General features: G+C 41.8%; 1 protein-coding gene across 1 annotated transcript in view; it reads right to left on the reverse strand.

Moving 5' to 3' along the window:
• Positions 1-25,118, reverse strand: part of Sol1 — a 489,750-nt gene that overhangs the window by 397,841 nt on the left and 66,791 nt on the right. The window contains exon 2 of the mRNA XM_076902781.1: positions 16,514-16,580. Within this exon, the coding sequence (XP_076758896.1) occupies positions 16,514-16,580 (67 nt within the window). The remainder of the gene's footprint in view (positions 1-16,513; positions 16,581-25,118) is intronic.

The raw sequence follows: 25,118 nt of genomic DNA on the forward strand, positions 1-25,118 counted from the left end.
CTCATAATCGAACCACGAGGTTACTGGACGATCTTGGAGGTATAAGCTTCGTTATGATTTTAATGGATTCATTTTTCAGAGTGCAGAATACGAAATGAGGTGATTTGTTTCAGATTTGAAAGTAATTTGCAATTTAAGATTTATCGAGGATGGTGTATGGGCTATTATGAGTCTTCGTTATATTTTAAGATTATGCAAGTAATTACTTGACAAATTGGTTGTGCTTAGTTCATTTTTAATTTTCTTTTTTTTTTTTTAATTTGGAGAACCTATAGTAATTGAACGTATAAGTGGAAATGGATCCAATTACTCTTACCAGTTCAACTAACGTACTTTTCACTCCTAAACGGCTACTTTATTGCGCTAATTACCTCGGCGAGAAGAGGTCGTGGAGCGGCAAAAATGCACGAGGACCTTCGAACGGTCGCACAAAGCCCGAACAGTTAAGTCAAAAGAGTGGTTACACGCAGCGGGTCTTTTAAAGGCGCACACATGCACGACGATATAAAAGTAGATGAAATATACCCGTGAGCCATACGTCGATAGAGGGATCAAACTGTAACCCAAAATCCAAGTCAGATAAAATGACACGATCCGACGTAGACTAATGCTGATAATTATTTTCCAGTCGTTCCACGTTCGAAAACATTCAATCTATCGCATTAATAACTGAATCTTCTTACGATTGAAAAAATGTAAAAAATATGAATTAAAAGAAACTTTTAATCATTTTAACTAGTCCAAACGAGCAACAAGACAAGCTACAAGTCACTAAACCCCACCAGAGAAGCAAGTATTCATCTCAGCCCAGCACTAACTTAACCAAGAAACATTCGACCTACGCAGACATAAATTCAAGTAAATCCGAATATTTCTTGCCTGGTTCCCAGCGAACCGGCGCAACGCTTGCTCGTCGAGCAAGAGGTTATCCCAGCGTCGACGTGCGATGGCGTCGAGAGCAATGGCCATCAGACCCGAGTGAAACTGGTTGGTCATTTTACTCACAGTCACCAGACGTTTGATCTATCAAGATCCATGGTGGTTGCGAACGGTCGAGCATGTCGAGCGCGACGACAACGACACGTGCGAACAGTCGCTCGGAGCGATCCGGTTGAGTGACGCCTGCGTGTCAAATCTCTGACGGACGCGCAAAGGGTCTCGTATTGACCGACTTGGCCACGGACGGTGGGAACGTTCGATCTCGTCGAGCTCCCGACGAGTCCCGTCGAATCGAAGGGACCGGTTACGTGATTGCCACGTTCCCACCAGATCTCTTCCACTAATCGCTAGCGTCAGACGAGCGAGCGAACAGGTTCCAGCGTTCGAGGCTCTCGAGACAATGGGACGATTGGAGATGTTCGAATACGATCGAAATTTTTGAGCTTACCAATGAAGCTATCTCTTATTCTATTGGAAAACAGAAGTTCGATGATACGTTTCTTATTAAAAATGCAACACGTCTATTTTATTTCTATTCGCTGTAATTTTATTTACAGAATATTTTACAGAATAAAGGTGCACAAAGGAAATCGCATTCGAAACACTTATCTCTTTTCAGATTCGTGCTCCGTTCTCAGACGCAACGATTCGTCACAGAGATACTCCAGGTTTAGAATAAAATGCGCGTTGCATTCGAACGATTGATATCGATCGTCCGAGGATCCCTTTAAATGCAATAATCTGAGGGAACCGAAAGAAGTACCGACAATACGTCCCATTATATTATAGAAATCAGTGGTTCCAACGGTGCGCCGGTCCGCCATTACTATTAACGAGGCGGTGCATCGTTAAGCGTAACCGAGGTGTTACTCGAAACCCAGAGAATTCGCCGTTTTATTTAGCCAAGGCGATCGAGTCCCGCGAGCGCGCAGCTTTTGGTTTTCCCAATCGCGGCTTCTTCCGCCCTCTGTCCCGTCTCCCGAGGAAAGTTTCCGCGAGCGTCCGTTTCCGCCGCGAATGCTCGAGAAGATTGCGCGAAATAGTTTCGAGACGGCGAGTATTCGGCCAAGTGGCATTGTTTCCCAGCCGTTGGATGGAACGCGTGCCCGCTCGGCTGCGCTCGTAACCGCGTTCAGACGTTTCAATTGATAGCGAATGGGAGGTTAGTCGAGAGCGTGTTCGGTTTTTCGATCGTTCTGTTCCTAGAAAAGGGTTCGCCACTGCCTTCTCCGTCGCTGTTCGAATCGAGGAGCCGTCGAGCGAGGAAGTTCGCGCGCGAGATTAACGAGCGCAGAAGAAATCGAGGTTCCCTCTGTCGTGGACGATCTGGAGAACGACGACCACGCGTGGTTGTATTATTGTTGGATAGTTCACTTCGTTGGAGATGATGATGGTTTTAATGGCGCGTCTTTGTTTGAAAATTTTGCTTGAGTTGCGAGTACGAGATGTGGGGAACTTGGGAGTGTTGCGAATGTAATGGACCACTTTTCTTTACTCTTATCGATTACCAGAAGGGTTGTTTCTCTTTGTGGTTATTTCGAAACGTGAATACTTCTGGGATATATACGTGTAACTTTGCAATTTGTTTCTAACGACAAATGGTACAGATAAATTAATTTTCCGTTATGCAATATCGATTTGCTAATTTTATAAGAAAATACTTGCTCGTTATTTGATGATTCGTTTAATAAAACGTTTAAGAATAGTATTTTCATTCTCTGTACGTGTTTAATTTGTTCCTTTTATTAGAAATGTGATGGACGTTTCTAGAGTAGAGTTGCGGCCATATCGAATTAGCAACTATTTAATTTTAATTAACCTCCGAATGAGAACGTCCGGAGTGTCGAAAAGTCGATTTCTCCGGTCTGATCAATACTGATCTCTGAATACGTCGTTTCAGTCGTAAAAAAGCATCGCGACACACTTGCAATCGTACCGAATCCGTCAAATCTCCGAGGTTTTAGATTCCCATATTCGATGCCCGAAACCAGCCTCGCCTTAAAGGCCGTGAAAATAAATTACATTTCTTTCCAGTCTCAACCGAGTGGAATATGGCGATACCACTCGCTACTTTTATCCCTGGGTTCCACTACCTTTGACCTTTTGACATGGTTACAAATATGTTATTTATGAAACTGCAGAAACTCAGAAGAGCTTGGGGAAAACGTACGCGCAGGCACACACGTCCACCCACATTATACAGTTGGTGTGTCTCATAGAAACTTGTGCGTTAAAAACGATAGAAACTTGTGCGTTAAAAACGATAAAAAACTTGTGCTTAATTTCTCTATACACATTTTTGCATCATTGTGACTTTTACAAACGTGCTTATTTCTTATGATCGAAAGAATCCTTATATTACAACGAATCGAAAAAAAGAGGTTCCCTTTTTATGAAAATTAGTAGATGTCTATGATGAAATTGATTGAAGATTAATATTTAAGATAGTTATGAATTTCTTATGGAAAAAAAGGAGATGTCTAATATAAAAAGAGCTTCCAAAAAATCTTTGCTTCGAAACAGGATTGGCTACGATAAAAATTCAATGTCCGAATAACGCTTATTTAATTAACATACTATTTAACTTATCTAGAAACGTAATTTTATAATAATTTTGAATTAATTTCCTTCGAATTTATTTCATTATTTATATATTATCACCGCATGAAATAATGCTTTATTTCATTTTGTATTTGGAGAAACGTTTTCGCAAATAAAATCTCCGATAATTTCAGCCTCCATTACATCGATTGCATTGGAAATGCCAATCTCCACGCAGTAGCTTTAGCACACAAGCACACGCATATATTATTCGTTCGTATAAATCCGATCTGTCACGTTTTTTTATTTTTTGTAGAAGGAAAAAGGATAAACCCGAACGGAAAAATGTTTGAAAATGATGCGCTCGATATTAATAAAAACCTGCCAAGATAAAACTAACCACGCGCGAGTGAAATAATTTATTATTTCAAATTGTTGCCTCCCGTCTTCAATAAAATTTGCCTGGGTCTGCTCGCGGGCAACGTGGCGCATGAATTTTCAGCGAGACGATTTATGATACGTAACGGGTGGAACTTGGAAGGTTACAATTTACCTCCTCGGCTTCGCCCCCACAGCTTATCAATGTCTACGTGTTCTTCGCGATAGAACGTACGAAATGTCAGACGGCCAAGTGACAGCCATTAGTAACGCTTCACGGATTGTTCACCGAATTGTTGACTGCCGCGCGGGCATCTAATTTTCTCGCGACGGATCGGTATTTCGAAGACCTGTTCAGCGCAATTTTCTCGCAGAGGATCAGAATTTCGAAGATCCGCTCGTTACAATCTCTGACAATTAATTATTACCTTCCATTCCCCAGGCGCGTTCCCTTACACATTTGCTTAGCGGAACAAATTCATTCTCTTAAATGCTTCGCTAGACGAACGTCAAAACGTACCGCCATTTGCAGTCTAACTTCCGCTCAAGTAATTAAAGTTCCGCGACGCTTCTATAGACAACGCTATATTCACCGTGGCTGTCAAGATCGAGATAAATGATAGATATTAGCGCCGCGATACCGAGTGTTTCGGTGTTGCGCGCCTTCGCGCACAAACTGGGTCGAATGCGGAACGACTATACAAATGCCCGCGCGAGAGCATTACACGTAAGACAGTTGCCATCTTGATTATCGCCGCGATCGAATTTCGTGCTACCCTTGAACAGCACCGGTGACCAATTTCAATTGAACCTTGTTCAGACCAGAATTTAAACAGGTTAATGGACTTCCGCCAAAATCCTCCGCGTGAAATACGCGTTTCTGACGAGAAAGCTACTTTGTGCTCTTCTGCAATGACGTTTAAGTAGGGTAGCTTAGGAACTACTAAATTTGTAAGTATTAATTATTCTCGATATGATCGAATCGTTGATTATATCGAACCCTTATATTTGATTGTTTTAAATACATTGGAAACTGCGAGTACTGTTTCTCTCTCTCTCTCTCTTTCCCTTTAATCAAGTGATTCATTTTTGTTTACCTGTAATTTATGTCGATTGAGCTTCTCTGTGTTTTAATTAAAATTTCGATTGCCGTCGCTCTGAACAAACGTTATCCCGTTCGATGGAAAAAGTAGTTAGCAGGAACATTTTCTTTCCTTTAGCACGTAACCAATCGAATTCGACGGCGGATAATTAAAAATTTTCAATCACCGATTGTTAATAGATCTCAGAAAATTAGAAAACGATCATGTGTAACATACATGTGTGTATATAACGTTAGACGATGAAACGTAACGTGACAACTAATTAACAAACATGGCGCCATAATCCCCATTTAGTTTACGATATTCGTTATTTCATCGATCGCAAATAGGATTTGTCACGCTATTTCAGCGCCATGAAAAAACCCTTCGTTCGATTTCTTTCAGACGGCAATAATAAACGACAGAAGCTCGCACGATTGAACGATCGAACTGGATTGAGTAAGACTGAAACAACCGACAACGTCAACAAACAGTGACCACACATTCCAGGGCAGGACGCCAATCGACGACATCGATCACATCGTGTCTCAACCGGAAAGGGCTTCGCCTCTCTCGGTTCAATTATTTTTTCCACGGATTCACTTCGACCAAGAGTCAGTCGAACGCGGCGTTGATCCCTGAAATTGAATTCACGCGAGGCCACGGCCACTCGTGGCGAAGTGGCGGCCGATGTACACCGCTCAAAAGCAACGCACGCGAAATTTTTGCTTCGCTTTTTGCTCTTTCGTTCTCCTTGTCGCGCAGATTTTTATGGCGACCGCTCGATTTGTCGCGCGCGGTGTCGACCATTTCATCGCGTCGCGACTGCCTCCTCGCTGGAAGTAGACGTTACTCAACCGCGGTGCGAACGTATCGATTTTATCGTCACCGATGTCCAGCGTGCTGGAAAAAGCAGTTTCGGATCGAGATCATTCCGCGACCTGCTTGCAACGCGCGCGTTACCCTCTCGCGATCCGATGACAACCACTTGCGACGCACTGTGCTTCAGAAACTGTTCTTCCGAGGTTTGCGTTAGTGTTCGTGATTTAAAATGACGAAATCTCTTTTTTGCAGTGTCGCTGAAAACCAATACTATTTGCATACGATTGTCTACTTTTCTTAGTGTCATGCGAGAAATCGTGTTATTAAAATAGAAACGTCCTATTATTGGTTTAATACTATCCTTGCATTTGTCTGCATTTATTTTCAAATGAAGTCGAAGAGTTCTATTTCGAAGTCAAAGTTTCTTCACCTCTTAAATGCTGATATTGACAATTAATTACGGTACGTAAATTTTTTAGAGAAAAATACATTATCTATACCGCAATATTGCAGCGCAAAGTATGAAAAATTCCGACGACACGTCACAGGGGGTACATTTAAAACTGATCAATTCTTCATTGCGTGCAACTCGATTCTTTCCATGTTTTCTTTACGCCACATTGATACGAATTGGTAACAATTGTATCACTACAATACAGTTCCGTTTTTCAGGTTCTTCGTTGCAACAAAAACCAAACTGAATGCTAGTTTTCCTACATTCGATATTATATATAATACTATGCCATATGATTTATACAATTCAGCATAAAATTGATGCAATAATACAAATTAAATATTTTCAATACAATTATAAACACGTACCTCAAGCTCTCTTCGAAATTACTGTCCTCGATACGCTGAGAATTGAATTGAAAAGAAATAACAACTTTCTTAATGTCCTCATTCGTTCACAATACCGTGTACACGTTTAGATTGCAATATACCTTCGCGATACAAAGTGCAGAAATAGTGCGCGACGCGATGCCAGGCCGTCGGTTTCTTGAACGACATCCGGAATCGGGGGAACGCTGCGGGCGCGAGCAGTGTATCGCGTGGAACGAAGGTATTGTCCGCCTAGCGGCGCGCAGGAGTGTAGGTCAACGATCAGACAGACTGCGCTCGGATTGCTTCGTGATACGTGGCTCTTTAAAAGCGCATGGTTAAATACGTTCGAGCTTTTTAACATTCCCTTCGACATATCGGGTTGACCAGAAAGCTTTCTCGTGTTTTCCAACGCGTTGACTACTTGTTTTACAGTCGAACGCGCCTGGACACATGGGGCGGATTTTCACTGGCGCGTTTCAAATTTTTTACGTACGTATGTTACTCTTTTTCGAATACGAACAAAATAAATCTCATAGTGCTCTTATAGCGTTCTTACAGTTCATCAAACGCGAACAATCGAAACTCGCGAGGGCGCGTGTTCATAGGACACCCTATTTCATAGCGTTTTAACCCACCGTGTATTTTTCACCTCGACCCGGCTCTCCAACCCTCCTCGTGCAAGCACGCGCCCCTGTACCGTAACACGCGTCAAATATATACGAGTAATGGTGCTCGCGCGAGAACCAGCTGTCGTTGGACCTCATTCCCGTTCTTGTCACGTCACTGGTGTCTGTTGCCACGATAAATCCTGCATACCCGAATTTCTCTCGCATTATTGCATCGGCGTTACCCCAACGGGGACTGGTCACTGCTTACACGTCGCCTTCAGGGAGGTTTCAACTCTTTTTCTACCATTTTCCAAGCACCAAGAACAACATCGAACCGCATTCGTTATTGATAGAGCGTTTCCCTCATCGCACGTACCTCGATGCAGGCATTACCGAAACGGTACGGTGAATATTACGGTTGGATATCTTCCTGAATCACAAGAACGCGCGCGAACTCCGATATAAACGCAGGGGTCCAGCCATATTTACGAAAACGAGACGTGAGCCGACCGGCAAACGAGGCTGCTTGTCGTTCGCCTGTGCCGATGAAGGTTCGTGGGGTTGCCCTGGTCCATTCGCGAGCACGCCATCACTCGAAATTTTTATGCGCTCGTGATCGATGGAGGCGAGGGAGGATTTGGAGGAGAATATTTCGTGTGCTCTGAATAGTACCTATTAAAGATACGTAAAATTCTCAGGTGTAATAATTTCAAATACAATAAAATATTAATAATACAAATTTGGAAATTTTGAAAAGAACGAATACGAGTATCGAGGTCTCTTTGCAGTAATGAAACTCTTTCTTCAGGTGGAAATGCTACGGTGCACGTGTTGAAATATACAAAATTTCCAAGCAGTTACCATTACCGTAGAACCATGGACAAAAGGGAGCCGTGAAATTTTACTACTTTTTTTTACAATTTGTTTCAAGTAACAGTGCGCCGTGGAACGGACATTGCTTAAAAAAGTTGAACGTACCCAGAATAGCAAAATATTTTATTCGCGCAATTGTTGAAAGTGTGTAATAACTGGAGCCATTTTAGTTAAAAGTAACGTCCCGAAATAATTGGTACATCCTTTCTTCGTAGATTGCTGTGCCGCGCAAGAGAAGAGCTAAACTAAACAGTATCGATAAATAAAAAGTTTCTTGTCTTCCAAGAAACGTGCCACTAGAGATGATCAAAAATTTTCTTTACGCGTTGCAATACTTTAGGAACGAAATGTATTTCTTTTTGAGCTCAGTTTCTTTTTTTTTTGTTGATGTGTGTGTAAATCTATGCAGTCAACAATGACAATAACGCGATGAAACTACTTATTCGATTTGAGTGTCATGCGAACACCAATAGGAAGACTATATATACCATTTAACACTGATCCTACAACTGTTTAATCTACTTTAAATCTACGTTTCCTGACTGGAAATCCAGACGGTAAACTAGCCGAGAACAACTGAACTTTGCTGTTTCCACGTTCATAAGACGATCGAGTTCCACGTAGAAGTCCTGCCATCCAGAGAATTCCGCAGATAAAGAAAGAATCGGCGTCGAACCGTTTCTTTATTTAAACAGGCTTACCAAGTTCGCGATACCAAGCTGACGGTTGGTCACTCTTGGGTAATACGAAATTCCTCTCTCACTTTCGATCGAATCGACAAGACTAAATCTGTTAGAAAAATATTTTCATGTTCGTTCTCGCCATTTCACAGAATTCCTCTGACCCGCAATACTCCATATGATTCTTTAGTTAATAAGAGCACAGACGAGGTTTCCTCTATCGTGCCTCCACCATTCAAAAAGGACTTGATTAAACGAACCAAAATGGCAAGAGTAAAGGGAGAGTACAGTTAGAGCTTTTGTCGTGCTTTCTACCATTTGGAGCACGTACTAACCGTGTAAAACCAATGAGAATTGTACTGATATCTCTCCTTTCATTTCTAAATTAATCTGCACAATATTTTTAGAAACAATATGCAAAATTACTGTAAATTATTGTGTATACGAAAAATAAAAAACCAAATATTTCTATCATCGAACAAGCGAAATCACGAACGGATCAATCTCTCTATGTTAACCTTCTATGGACCGAATTTTTGTTTTAAATCCAAAAAAATTGTGGGAACGAAAAATCAGAAATTATAAACATACATATGCAAATGAAAACAAATTTTTGCGTTTAAACAATTTTATCGCGATATATTCACTTTGTGACTTTCAAGTCACACCAGCCCATAAAGTTTCAATTATTTTGTAAACTGTCGATAAATCAAAATGTGACCTGAAAGTTAGACGAGCTCATAGAGGTTAAACTCGTTTTAATTTCCAACCAAGTACGATGCGATATATGACTTGAATTCGTAATTAAAATTTCGATTCAGCTCTTTCTGGACGTGGAATTCCTGTTTCCCATAAATACCCCGTTACACGACGACGTCAGGGTCCCCGAATTTCCAGCAGCAGTTGAACAGACGTCCAACAAATCAAAGCGGGCCGCCTATTCTCGTCGCGCGGAAACGCGGGTCGCGGTATAATTCAATCGCGTGTAAATCGACCGCGCGTTTCCGCGGCAAGTTTTCCAACGGGGTGCCGCGAACCGTTCGCGGCTGGCCCGGCAATAAATCGGGCAGAATTTTTTCCCGTCCAACATCTGGCGAGCTCGCGCCCTCCCTCGAGTGATCTAAGCCGCGTCTTAACTATACTTAGCCGACTGACCTCGGCAGTTATCGATCCAATCAAGTGGAAACTCGAAAGCCAGAGCCGAAACCCGATTCAACCGATTGGCAATACCGCGGTTTCATTGCGGCTCGGCGCCACGATTGTTTGACGAGCTCACCTCGTTACCTAAGTCGCGCAAAAGTTTGTCAGGCCTTCCCTGGCTGGCAATTTCATCGCCGGTGTTAAACTTATCCGTGCTGATCACAGCTCGGATGAATAAGCGGCCAACCATCTTTGAACACCGTAGAAGAGGGGTTCTTAAATTTATGTAGTCCGAGAAACTGCCTCTTGAATAACATTTTTTCTTTTTGGGTTCCATTCTAAGTCTAAAGCTTATGTAAGTTTTAGTTTGAAGCGCGTTGCTTCGGTTTGCTATAGAAATAGAAGAGAAAAGAAGAAAGGAAAAGAGAGGGGATGAACGTTTCGTCCTGGGCCTGCTAGTGGACTCATCAGTGCGGCTACCTAGCAGGCCTTGCCTTAGACGCTGGGATATTAGGGATAGGTCAGAATTTGTATATGTTGAAACGAGTAGGTAATTGTGTACTATCGGGAAACTGTAAGTGGTGCTGTCCCTTTAGTTGCGAGTGTCGGAAGACCGCCAGAAGTTAATTATTTTTATTTGATAATTAGTTAAGCGATGTTAAAAGTTTCTTCAGATGTATTAATAGATGTTTATTATTTATAGTGAAAGGAATATTCCAATTGGCAAGTATTAGTGTATCAAGTAACATAAATTTCATGGAAAATTAAAAATGTTCGCGTGATACGAAGCTGGAAACGTTCACTTCCGGATGCACTGTTGTTAGAAAGGTTGGCACTAACCCCCGGATCGATGTATCGCTGCGAACAGCCGAACGAGCGGATTCGCACGTACGAAGAACCCAGGACGAACTCGCAAGTTCCGCCTTCATCCGCGAGCGGGAATTATTAAACTTCCGGCGGAGTCGAAAGCGAGCATACGCATCCGCCGTTTCAAGATTGTAATGGCGAACTTTCACCCCCGTGGCTACATCGAAGATTCCTCCGCGCGCTCCCGCGCGAAACTCGCCGGAATAATTCGCGACAACCGAATTGATTAGATCTAAACTTCGAACGCAGCGCGTCGTATTGCGGCGAGCAAATTATCTCGACGATTACGCGGTTGTACAAACTTTCCTAGAGAGTGTTTGGCCTGAGAATAGCGAGGGTGGAAAAAAGAAGAATAGCAACTTCCGAACTGCTGCTTCTGTCTCTTTCGCGAAACCGTTGACACGCATTCGTGAAATCCTTTAAATTGCAAAGTCCGTTTCGCTGGGACTTTTTTACCCGACCAAGTCCAAGTTGGGTATTCTGAGCGGAGTTTAGAAAATTCTCTGACGCAATTCGGGGGAAGCACGTAATGGGGCTGCTGGTACAGAGGATTACTAAACTCGGATTGAATTGAATTGATAATTCACTTGCACGGAACCTTGGCTCTCCAATGAACCGAAGAAATTTGTTACATTTTCCCTAATATTAACCTGTACAAAATATATCGAAATTAATAAACGACCTCTTTAAACATTCGACAACCATTTCGCTTGTACACACGATAGTACATTGATTCGTGTAACAATTTTCTAAGAATGCAATTTCGTAAAAATAATTATTGATCGGAAAATCGAAAATTAATGGTGCAACAAATGATTAACGAGGGTGGTATAATACGTCAAAACGGATTTTAATTTATATCCGATAAGAGCAGGAATATTTATTGGGCCGACTATGTACATACGTGTCCTGTCGATGAGGATCAAGTTGAATTTATTACCACCATCGTTCAGCATTCGTAATTAACTATTCGCAGAGGCGAATGTAATGCCTTTCCTTACCAGCTAAGTAATTGGATTCAGGCTCGAAAATTCGGATTTGGGGATGATCTTCTGATTATCGGAGAGCCGCGGCGATTTAATTACACCGCGGTAAATAAGCCCCGATACGCTGTCTCTCGTATCCTATGGCTATTCCAGGTTTGCTGGGCGGGCTTTAATTAAAATCGTAATTTTTGTCTCGCGTAATCGTCGTTACTACTGCGGGTGACGAACGTTCAACGCGTCGATGGCGGAGTTTCTGTCTCTCGCCGTTGTTCCATGGCCGAGGGTAACGCGCGTGGAAAATGAAACGCGTGGCGATGCGCTGAATAGAAATCGCGGTACAGCTGAGCCCTTTTTCTGGACAAGTACAACGAGACGAAATAAAACGCGACGGGTGATGGATTATAACGTGAGAGGACGGGGTTGGTAATTTTAGTCGGTGTTATCGTTAATTTCCAAGTATCCTTTCCTTCTCACTTTTTTGAAGCTTTTATCGCGAATCGAATGAGTGTCAAATGTTGCTCGATTTTTGTGACAAGCAAAAATAATTTTATTCTTGCCAATTACGATAAGCAGAGAAATTTCCAATGTACAATTAGAGATTGGGGTATACGTGAAGTATCTTGGTAATTTTTTGTAATCTTTTTAAAGTTAAAGAATGTACTTGATCTTGTAGAATTCTGATTTAATATAAACGTCTTCCATTCTGATAGAAAGGGTACAATAGAAGGAAAATAAATGAAAAACTTGATATCCTGAGCGGCTATTATATCAGGTTGACGCAAAGGCTAGCTGTTAATTAACAATTAGAATCGGTAACTACCGAACCAACAGGTACCAGTCAAGTGAGTTTGATTTAAATTAGAAGCAGCCAAAGTTGCTCTTAATTAAACTCTGAGGCCATTAGATCCGATTCCAATTAGTCAGGGTCAAAAGTAATCACGATTCGATCAATTTCCGATTAATTTTGGTTATTTCGCTGGTTAATTGTTTCGACGAATAAAGTAACGGTTAAACAAGCTGGTGCAAATGAAAAAGCTGTACTGCACCGAATAACCATTTTCGGTACCAAATTTAATAAAAGTAACTCCGTCAAAAATCCATATTGCTCGTATGAATAAAGTTTGCAGATCAATTTTGTCTCCTGTTTAAATCTGATTCGTATACAAATGCAACAAACTGCATATTTAGTAAACACACGGGGTTTACAGTATTAACGATACAGAGTAAACAAATAATTAATAAAAATACAATGAGATATTTAACAAAAAGAATATTGTTTTTGGTAACCATATGAAAAATCGTAAGCGATCGATGCGATTCTTCTCAGTTTCTCATTTCTCTTGGCAAATAAAATATCTTTAATCCGTCTCAAATCTTTGCACAGCCGCTAATGAGTTTATCAAGCTTCGTTAAACGCTGGATCGCAATTATGGCGGGGCTGGTCGGATAAATTACTAATGAAATTACAAAAAATACTCACGGGTGGACGCGTCCCGTTTACGCGTGGCTATGTTTTAGCATAACGTTAATTCGGACGAAGCCTACGGTACGACTGTGCGAAGCAATTATACCGCGGCTAATTAAGATACGCAGATAGTCCGGTAATTTACGAATAATCTCGCGAATATCATTAACGGAAAAACGGAATGAAATGTGCCAGTTTTTGCGCGTGATTTCACATTACCGCGAATATTTCCATCGATAAACTGCATAATCAGAACGTAAAAGTTGACATTTGTTCGTAGAAAAAAGAAGAAACACCATGACAGTGTCGAAAGTACAAAAAATACTGTTAAATGCTTCAACCGTAATACTCAACGTGTTGTTTAAGGTATATTATTTAAGGTTTATCTATAATAGAAACGTGGCATACATTGGGTTCGCGATACCATGCTTGCAATTAAGTATCGCGACGTATACCACATAAATTACTCCCTTTGACGCTTGAAATTACCGCGCAGCTATGCAAATTTTATAATAATCGTACAAGGTTTCGTAATTAATTGTTATTAACACTAAGTTATTGTTATCACGGGCTCCGTTCGCTCATTTATTTCCCAGATCGAAGGATATTTATTGCTATCGCGTTCTGTTGTGGGCTGCAATTTATATGTAAAAGTACAAGTTGTATATGCACACACTTTTCCATGAAATTCGGTAATGGACGCATAATTTCAGCTATTACCATTCCCGGGGGATCATTATCTCCGGTCAGTAACGAGAGATTCGAGGGTGTGCATATCGGGGGTATGATTTCGAACGGTTCAAATATTTCCCTCTATCTCCATTCGATTACCTGTACGTATCGTTACTTTTTATCGACATTCTTAAATTAAAATTACAGTTCTATGAGCAACGTCTCGCATGCATTTTATGACTTCGAAATTCATAAACTACACAGATCGTGTTAATTTTATAATAAACTAAAGGTTTCAGAAGAATCGAGCGAAGTGCATTTTTAAATAACTAGAATGTAAAATACTTAAAGGTCCTCCAGAAGTAACATAAATTTTTATTTTATCGAGCGAACAGCAAAGAATAATTGGTTAAAATAATTTTATGCTCCGTTTAACAATTTCAAGCATTCGCGGATATGATATCTGGGTAGAAACGCGAGTGTTATCGAATTGAATAATGTACTCCGCGATACAATTACGAGAACCATTTCAGCTTATCCAACGCGAGTATCTTAACGACATTGTCGACAAATCGAAGCAACCGCGAACACCTGTCTTACTTCCGCGTATCTTCTCGTCATCAAAGCACGCAAGACGAAACGAATGTACGCGCGCCATTTTTCTAATGGTATCGCCACGATTAGTCGCGAGGGGACCTCTCAACGGCAACGGAAGTGGCGGGACCAGCTGACGCGTGCGGCACGATTACTATACTCGCCGTCGTCTTACCACGATTTTCATTCAACATGAACCGTTATCAAAATCGTTCAACGAATAGAATGATTTTCCACAGGAAACACGAAGACAAAAAATTACAAGTTTTCGTTAATCATTTTTTATAACGTGACTAATCAGAGGTTAGTTAGAGTTTATCGCATGCCTTCAACTTTCTTAAAAGCAACGTTTGAAACTAACAAATTGTATTCAACGTTAGCCAGTCATTTTCTCATTAAGTACCACGTTCTATCTCCAATCACGATAACTAAAGCAGCCTGTAAGAGCCTGTAATTAGCAGATTAGAAAAAGGATCGACTTTCATATCGTACGTCTGTTGTTGCGTGTTACGTGATACGTATCGCACCGTGGAAGCCAGAAAATACTAAATCATTCTACCACTGGTAACGTAAAATGCAGCAGACAGCAGCCGTGTGTGTTCGACTAAAAAAAAAAAATCTTTGTTAAAAGACACGAGAAATGGAATGCGTCCCAGAAGGTTTGCCCCTCGCAATCAGACTCTGGATTACACTGTTTTTGCACGGCGTGTTGCCTGGATACGCTCAAAGCGGGCAACTTCCGGCGATACGTTAAGTCCCGATGGTGCCGCGCGAACGCGACTTACGTTCGCACGATAACCGGTAGAGCCAGACGCCGATCGATCTTATCGGTTCACGTTGAAACGATACTCGGGATCGATCGTTCGACCACGGTCCACGAAACTTTATGGACGTTAATTCCTCCCTGAAATACATAGCGACTGGGGGGTGGTCGCCATCGTTCGATGGCCTGGGCGCGTTCCGCCGAGCGCGGAAATATTTTGCCGTTTGTAACTTTAATGATTCGACGTTGGAACCACTTCGACGGTCGGATGGAAATTTACGACGGCGCGTCGCCCGAAATTGTTTAGAGTTTTATCGGCGCGGAGATAATGCTGGCCTGAAAAATCTTTCGCGCGCGTGGGATGAATTTTTATTCGCTACGTTAACGTTTTTGTGCTTTTTCCCCCCTTTTTTTTTATTTTCTTCCCTTTTTACTCGAGTGATACACGGACGAATAAATTTGAATGGAACTTATTATTAAGATAGGTGAATCGCGTAGGAATATAAAATTGTGAATTAAGTTTATGCGGTTAATGTATCTTTAAAGCGTGGTGAACGCATGATACCAGGCAAAAAGCGTTGCATTATAAATTTGATTGCGTGGAGCTAGCAAAACGTTGCGGCACGAGTTATAGATATATCAGTGTGTAGAGTAGAACAATTTCATAACTGAAATAAAATTGCCTGACCAATGCGGAGGTGTTGCGATTTGCTTGGAACGTGTAAATGTCAAATTTATGCGGCTTTAATCAACTTTTTTCTGCGGTCTTCAATAATATTTCGTATAACTTTTAACCGTAAAGGGATTAAACTAATGTACATTTTCGACACCCTTATTATTACAGAGACAAGACCAAAATTCCTCAATTTGTCATTATTAATGGTGTTAAAATCCTCCATTGTAATATTACACACTTTAATAGTTTTCAGCATTCTCCACACCAATTAATTGTTCATTTTACAAAAGAGAAACGCAGCGAACTGAAGAGAAGCCAAGAAATGGTTTAAGACGCACAATTTTAACCTCCACTTCGCTTCATTTTCGATGCACCTCGTTAGATACCTTTCCTGGAGTGGAACCGTTAATTCAAAATTACTCAGGCGATTCACGATATTAAAGGAAGCCTTTTGTCTATTAGGAAGCAATATCTGGCACCAGAACAAGACGAAATTACGGAAAGAACGAAGTAGATGAGAGGAAAGTGGTGTAGAGGGGTAGTTGAAGAGTCAACAGGAAGACATGTCTAATAAAAGCTGGGCGAAAGTTACTTTCTGTTACCTGGATTTACGGCGTGGCAGTGGTTGAGGAGCGGCAGCCAACAGAGCAGTAGCACCGCTCTCTGCATCTGGAACAAAAACCATAAACAAATGAAAATATTAGCGCTGGCATAGATATTTTAATAATTAATTCGAGCTTGTAATTTCGATATTATAAGGAGATTACGAGAATATTCTCCGAATTGAATCGCAAACACCATCGAAAGTGTTTCACTTTGTCGACTGTTCAAACAGCGACTGTGCGAGCAGAAATACAGATAATCCTAGACGAACGCAGATATTACGAAGACCAGCTTTCGACGTTGACACAATCTGAAAACTGCAGGAGCCCTTATTTAACAAGGTCCTGGCCCGAAATCCCAAAGCAACGAAAGGGCATCCTGTCTTTTGAGCTTAACTCCATTACACAACTTTCTCGGCAGGAATGTCAAGCAATCATGATTCGCCCACCGTCAAGAGAGAAACGGAATTACAGCAATTTTCGAAAGTAATTACATTTCCAGTTCGCGTTCATCCAGACATTTTGCTGAATTTAATTCGATTCGATTGAACTGTGATGTCTTTCTCTCGCACAAACGTCTCTCATCCTACACAAGACCCTTCAACGATACCTCTCAAACACTTCCTCAGTCACTTTTGTCCGCATAACTTCCGAATTTTTCCCTTCAATCGATCGCGATCCATCGAACGATCGATGCAACCAGCATCTCCGCGAGCAACTCTTGTCAAAGCGAACAATTTCTAGAACCGTCGCTAGCGCAACGCGTGCGTGTCCATATTTCCAGACGCAGGGGTTGGCGAACGCACTTTGACCGGTGAATCCGGAAGCGTCCTCGTACGCGCGATCGTGCACGGACGCATCTGTACACAGAGGGCGGTCCAGCAGTCCTCTGATGTCCGCTCTGGCGAGAGCGAATGAACCCTCTCGAGCAGAGACTTGCACGCGTGCACGCGCCAACGGGCTCTGCATATAGAGAGGCAGTCGTCGTTGCGACGGCGTGAACCGAATTTTACACGGGTCGAATTTTCTCGTTGTTCGACATCGCGGGGATTCGCGGAAAAAGTGCCGCGGTTCGGATGTTTCGTGGGACGTGGATCCATCGAGGTTATTAAAAATTGCTACATTTCTTAAGAAACATATTCGAGATTCGAAACTTCTTCTTCGTTTTAGAGCTTCAAGATGGACGTTTTTTTTGGGAGAAATTTTCTACACCTTTCATTTAAGTGCGTCTAAAATTTTTCTATTATTACAGAAACCATCGATTTTATATTTTTTATACTGGTAGTGTTTTGTAGATGGACTACTAACTCCAGTTATTTGTTTTTCTAGCAAAATTGAGTTTTGCCGAATCCACCAATAGTTTCTGACACAGTTATACACCCTTTTGTCTAGATCTGCATTCGATATGACGATATTTCATGAGAAAAAATTGTAAAGCTTTGTCGGTGGATTTTAACGTTTGTTTACGAAACACCTGTTATCGATTCTGTAAATCCAGGATAGATTTACAAAAAATCTTTGACACGAACTGTTCCATGCACTTTTGCCTATTCTTTCTTATCAGTGTAGCGTATCCTGCATATCCATCAGATTTCGTATATTCTACCTATCTTTCATACTTGTTGAACCAGTCGTCGAAAGAAACCTTGTCGAATATAAAGTACAACAGATGAACCTGTTCGTCGTCTACTAGCTATTTGCACAGAGTTTCAAAATTTAATTAACACATACGAAACAATCCAAGACTCACCAGGCGTCGAAACAATGAAAGCGTAAACGACGTAGCAACCACGTCTGATTTTTTTACGACATCGTTATCAACTCTGGTAACTGCGTCGATACTCGTTAAACTTTTCTCGCGGGACTTTAATCACCGTGCTCCGACGCGGTTGCGTTTAAATCGCGCATTATTCACGGCTCGGGGCTAATGAACGCAACGCAACAACCGTATATCTTAAAAACATATTCCAGACGAACGGAGCAAGACTTTAATCCGCTCGTAAATATGAATTAAGCAAATGACGGAGCTTCATTAAAATTGCACCATCGATTGGTTCCGAATGTCGAGCGATCTCGCGCGGCTAAATCCACTTAAAGCCGACAGCACGGTGGAAAAGCCGGGGCGATACGTCTACGTGATATTTCGAAGGAGAACGCTGCGCCAAGGAGACTCGCCCCCCTTGAACGTGACCATTGTCACAGTTTCAGAAGCAACGGAACAAATAAATAAATGGTAGAGAGAGAGAGAGAGAGAGAGAAAAGATTCCTCGCTCGAGTTAGAATGCAAGAAGCTGCTCATGAATTATGTACAGAATGTAAGCGGATTAGTAAATGACTGTACGTAGGAAGAAAATAATCTCCTCGCGTATAACGGATCGTTCGTAAATTCTGAAAATTGCTAACGAAAGAAAACGAATTACATGCAAACAAATAAACTTGATTTTATTTTAATTAAATACTGTTCGATATGTGAACCAGAAAATTGTCATTAACAAAAGATCGAGGATAAACGAATTTTATTATTGCGTGGGTATTGTTTTATCGATACGGGATTTTAGGCTGGCTATTTCGAATGGCGGAAAAGAAGCCGCCTGCGTGTTACATTACGCGCTCGACTGGGTTCAAGGGGGTGGCCACCCCTTTACCCAGCAGTGGGGGCAACTCGATCGCGTTTAACGTTGGTTTTGTACGCCGCGGCTATTCAGGATTTACTATATTGTATTTAGAGCCGATGCCGCGTGAAAACGATGGAAAAAGCGAATCGACGTCGAGGCATCGAGCTGTCGCGGAAGTTCCAGCCGACAGACGTCCTCGTTTCGCCTCGCGCGAGGGCGGCTGTTGACATTGCCGAACAATGGGCGCCCCTCTGTAAATATTTCTGCTCCTTTGAAATCGATCTTACGTACAGCTCTTGAGCAAACACTTGAAACAATGATACTTTTAGTGCCCTCTTTGAGGGGTGAATCAAATGAAGGGGTGGCAGTCGGAATATGCAAATATTTGACCGGACAGGGGCGCCACAATTTTTCTTTCAGACAGAAAGATACAAGTTCCACTCTTGCGAAACGAGATGAATTTGCGTACGATGGGAACAATGATTTCCTTCGATTGGCTGGTAGCATCGAGCAATCAATTCTGAACCATGATTACCTTTGATGGTTGCGTAATAATTTGATAATCGAGGAAACTGCGATCTCGAAATCGGAGAAACATTTTAAACTGTTACATTAGTCTTCCGTTTACCCGAAGTAAACTGTTTGCTGTCTGAAATTGCAATGCTTACGAAATACAGCCGCATAATATATCTTCATTAGAAAGACGTTACTTATAAGAGAAACAGATTAACTCCATTCGAAACATAAATACACAAATTGTCAGTCGTGTTTAAAGAACTAGCCTGATAAATAAATAGATTTCTCGAGTCAGACGCGACACGAGCGAACTTAAACGCCTAATTTATGTGGGCGCATTCCCAGGAATCTTCCATCGCGGCGAGCTCGATAGTTTTATTTCCAATGAGCAACGAGCGGTTAACAAAAGGTTTCCGCGCGGTTTCGTCGGCGGGAATTTAATTGAAATTCTTAAACTCATTCCGCCGTGATTGTTCGGTGCATGAGCAAAACTGTACGCGCGTACGCCGCTCACAATAAGCGCTTTTCAAACAGCCACTCGGGATACCTCAAAACCGTACAAATAAATCATTCACGTTATAACGGGACGCCGGCACAATTGCTGGCTCCCGCATAAAAGAACGCCCGCTCGTGAAAAGTAGAAACGGACCGAACGGCAGTCAAACATTTCTGACCGCGTCACTGAACAACGTTGCTGAACACGTAAATCAAGGTGAATCTCATACGTGATACCGCCGCAAGTGGAACAACCACGCGATTGAACCAGAAATTACGAGAATCGACACACGAGTCGATCGACTAAACGAAAATCCTTCAATTACTAAATATACAATATATATTCCAGAATATATACAATACTAATCGAAGACTTTCGAGCGTGAAAACGTCGATATTTATAAAGTTACTAAAATCATCCAATGCTTGCGATGGATTTAATCGAAATTGCGTCACGATCTCGAAGCTTCTTGTATCAGCTTCGTTTTTGCGTCGATAACGGCTCGACAACAGTGGCGAGCGTGTTCACATCCGAAGCTAGTCTTTTTACTCGTCGTTGTACAGGACGTACAGATAGTGGCAGTAATATCCGTTCCGTCGTCAATTGTTCCGTGCGCAAGTGTTGTCCTGTAAACAAATATCTTGCGACGAGAGGTCAGATCGATTGTTCTAGAGCCGATACGCACGCGGCTACGAAGCTCGCTCGATGGTTGTCGGTGTTTTCGTTTTCCGAGGGACACGAAACAGGCAGGCCAGTCAGGATTCCATTAGTGGTACAGTCGGATCTATTTGTTGGTAATTGGTGGGATTCGCAAGTCTGTGTCGGGTCGAACCGTTGGGGTGAAAGCGACCAGTGGCAGTCACTTAAGCCGGAATTTCAAGGGAGCCAAAACGAAGGGGATGAAATGTATTTCTTCTGAGCTAAAGTTGTCAAACTATTTTTGGAATACAGAAAATTGATTTCATATCGATTTGTTCGATACTGATGTTCGAACGATGCGACTGAAAGAGCACTTCAAAGTTGCACGTGGCTAGAATCTGGCTTGGACTCTTTTTTTTTCTGGTGAAACGGAATAAATTAACGTCCCGAATCTGGCGACTTGAATGGCCATCGGAAACTCCAATAAGGCTAGCACAGAAACGATAAACAGAATGGCGGTAACCTCTCGGTTTAATAAGCGGGTGTCCGTCACGATGGAAAGTTTCAATCGAGAGGAGATATTGACGTTCCACAGGCGCCCACGGGCACGGCAAGATGTTTTGTTTCCGCGATGGAATTTGATGAAAACTGAGGTTTCAAGGAAATTTTAAGAAAACATGTATGGTTCCGTGGCTTGAATATGTTGCACACATCGTGTTCAAAATGTTTATGGATCGCTTATTCCACAAAAACTTAAAAGTACAATGTATTTATCGTAACGCGAATGCACTTTCTTTTTAAATCTCTTTGGTATTGTAGCCTGTTGATGGATGTCCATTTTTCAGTACACCTTTTGTTTCTATTTTCTTTTAAATTCAAGAAGTCAAACATCCAATAAAAAGTAGGAGACCTGGAACTTATTGTTGCAGAATTTTTTACCAAGGAACTCGAGAAATGTTAATTAAAATACCTTGCACAGTGTTGCAATCTTGTACCGCTTCCTTTTCAGTCACTTTCTCCGTTTGTTTGCTCTCGTTTCGTTTCGAATGTAGCATACCAAGTCGCGTTTATTAAAAATGCCAAGTAATTATAAATCGATTATCCCTCGGAGATAATAAATTAGAAACAAAGGAACCAATAATAACGATACAATCTAATTATAATTCGATCCTACAAGAATACGATAATAACAACGATAAAATAAAGCTAAGTTCTAGTTCTTTAAAAAATACTAAATACTACCCCTTCTATCATAGATATCGATCAAGATCACGTTCAAAAAGTGAAGGGTCTGTATCGTTGGCAAATATTATTTGGGAAACACCAAACAGAACCCTTCAAAAATGGCAGGTACGCGCGGCGAATATACACATCTCTATCAGCCACGTGTGCATCAATTTAATTGATCGTACACAGGTCCATAGATTGGTGCGCGTTTAGTTTCACACAGCCGTGCGTATCGCTGATAGTTACCCCGAACTGTTAGCTGGAAATCGTATTAGCGTCGGCTCTGGGTCCATGGAAGAAGTAGGCCGTTCCAGTTGCGCTCTCTCTCTCTCTCTCTCTCTCTCTCTCTCTCTCTCTCTCGCGGAGGGGTAGCGCGGTAAAGGTCAAAAGTGCATGAATTGTTGCGAAGTGCCTCGGTCCTCCACTCGCTAAAGCAGTACAATGCGATCGGTGACCCCGTTTCACGGTGCCTACCCTGAAAACCGTTGCTGACATCGCTGAAAAGCAACGCGATCAACTATATTTCCTCGCTTTTATTTCCCTCACTTTTGTTTTCCCATTTACGTTCTTTCTCTTTTTTGTCTCCGACAATCGTACGAGAAGCGTAAAGAATGGAGGACAAGCCGGCTCTCCTCGACTCTTAGCCGTTCTCCAGCTAATGTTCCGAGACGCTCGTTTCTCTCAGGTTTGTTGACACTCGTCCGTACGATCGCGAGCGTTTGGTCAATCGGTTGAAATCGATTAATAGCAGCGGTTACAGGGGTGGCGAGTGTAAAACAGACAATCGATAAGCCATTTCGTGTTTTTGTTACAAAGGCGTATAGATCGAGTCACATGGTAAAATTGAAATTAGTAATTCGAATGTGAGCAGTTACACGCGGTAATTCCATGTAGAACCAACGTGAGCCACATTAGAATGCAAGCCAGACGCTGCGCGTTATTCCACCCCCAGACTTTGGCCTTTGCCCTTTGCCGTTTCACTCCGTACACCCTCAAACCCTAGCCTTTCCATTCGCCGAGTTAAGAAATCGTTCAGTGATTAGAAGCTATGTTTCTGTCGAGTCTGAAAAATGGCGAACCACCGCGTATCGTTGAATGGATCGATTCGACGGTGGTACCAGTCTCAAAGGAGACTGGTATCGCGCAGCGAGTGAAAGCATTGGAATCTCGCAGACACTGAACAGACTGTGAAAAACTAAATGTACCATTTGCACTTCGAGAAAATACTAAACACAGTGTTCAATGGAAAATCGACAAAAAAGTCAGAGAAAGTTTCCAAGATTGATTGGAAAGATGCGAAGTATAATTCGAAGTTCTACAAAAATCATCTACCATTATATCTCGATCTCACTGTCAGTAGAATGTAACCCAAATACGAAAGCAAACTTTACACTCTTACTTTATGCACGTTCTTGCATCTCGCAAATAATAAAATGGAATGCGTCGAGATTAACTTCGCGATAGAAATTATATGAAACAATTCACTCGCGTCGAGTATCTCGCTCGACGTATTAGCGACAACCACGAATCATCCTGCGAATCGTCTACGAGTCCTGCTGGCGGACAGGAGCGCGAGAGATCCGTACGAACGTTTCCATCTTGAAATTTTCCATCGAGCTTGCTGCGGGCGTCGCGTATTCTATTACGGATAAAAGCAAAGTCGACGCCGCTAGCGAAAGAGTGGCTTTTCCGCGGGCCGTGATCAACAATGGCGTGTTGTTTTAAGAGGAGGATCGGCCGAAATGTCACGGTAACGGGACGCATTTCGTGTCGTATAAATTCGCTGGTACATTCGTAGCCGTGCGCGTCGGGCGTCAGGCGCGCGTGATGAATCCAAATGGAGATTTACTGCAAGCATCGAACTCTCGAGACCATTCTTCGCCGTTTCAGTTTTGCTACAGTCACTTTGAGTCGTCTCGAGCGACTCGAGGACTCTCGAGGACTCGTTCGTTTCAATGAATTCAAGGTGAGAAGTAGTGTTCTCCTTTTAATTTGACGATGACTTAATTTGATGATGATTTAGAGCATTCTATACGCGTCTGATTCTGACTATAGTAAAGTTACACATTAGAATAGTAGAGTAAAGAAAATCGGTTAAGTAAGAAGGCGATTATCCTGATTAATTACAATTATAATTGTATCGCACAATCACCGACTGCTATTTACTTTAAAATGAACAGCCGTGCCGATCGATGGCTTTAAATTATGCTAATTCCAAAGAGTATCGGCAGCGTAAAAACGGGCATAAATTTGCGTAACGTAAACTTAATGAAATGGCTAACGATAACGAAACGATAACGACAATAAGTATATGTATAATTATGGCGTAAATAAAGCGAGCAACAATTTATGCGCGAAATGCATGAGCCACGGGCGCGCTAGTGTTCGCGTTAAATTTATTTCCGCCACGCACACAACGCGGCGGAGGTAAATCCAGTTATAAATGTAATCGCGTTTCAAAAGTAGACAGGGATCGTTGCATAGCAAAAAGGACGAGTCGTTTATTAATGAACTCAATTTGTATCGAATTTTGTACGTTATTACGATGATGATGCCGCAGTCACTGTCGAGCCCCTTGGGATTCATGGAATAATTAAGGTCGATTTTGATGTACAAAGCCGATTATGAAGAGTACAATATTCTTAACAGATAATATATGTTAATTAAACTAATAGCAGCAATAAATAATATGAAACTTCTCATCAGAATGAAGAAATTCTGAAACAATTTTTATACGTTATTTTTGCGTTGATGTGAATTTGTGCTGTTACGTGCAATTTTTACAACCACATGACAAGAACGATGCAGAGAACGTGTTTATAGTAGCATATATTAATAAGTTAACTAATGCAAAGATGTACGCGATATCACGTATGATCGATCGAAGATTTAAGCTTTTTTTCTACATCATCTCAAACTCGGAGAAGAGGCTGGCTCCCCGTAAAGGATAGCTTCCGGAAAACCGTATTTTCTTGACATCGTCATGAATAACAAAGACTACTTTGAACGGATAGCACGTGAGTACCAGAAGAATGGATGGAGATTTTATAGGTTAGCAAGTTCTATCTGGAAACATTTAACTTTAGAGTTCAACTTTAACATCGGCCAGAGG

The sequence above is a fragment of the Xylocopa sonorina genome, chromosome 10 (genome assembly GCF_050948175.1).
Source record: "Xylocopa sonorina isolate GNS202 chromosome 10, iyXylSono1_principal, whole genome shotgun sequence".
NCBI lineage: Eukaryota > Metazoa > Arthropoda > Insecta > Hymenoptera > Apidae > Xylocopa > Xylocopa sonorina.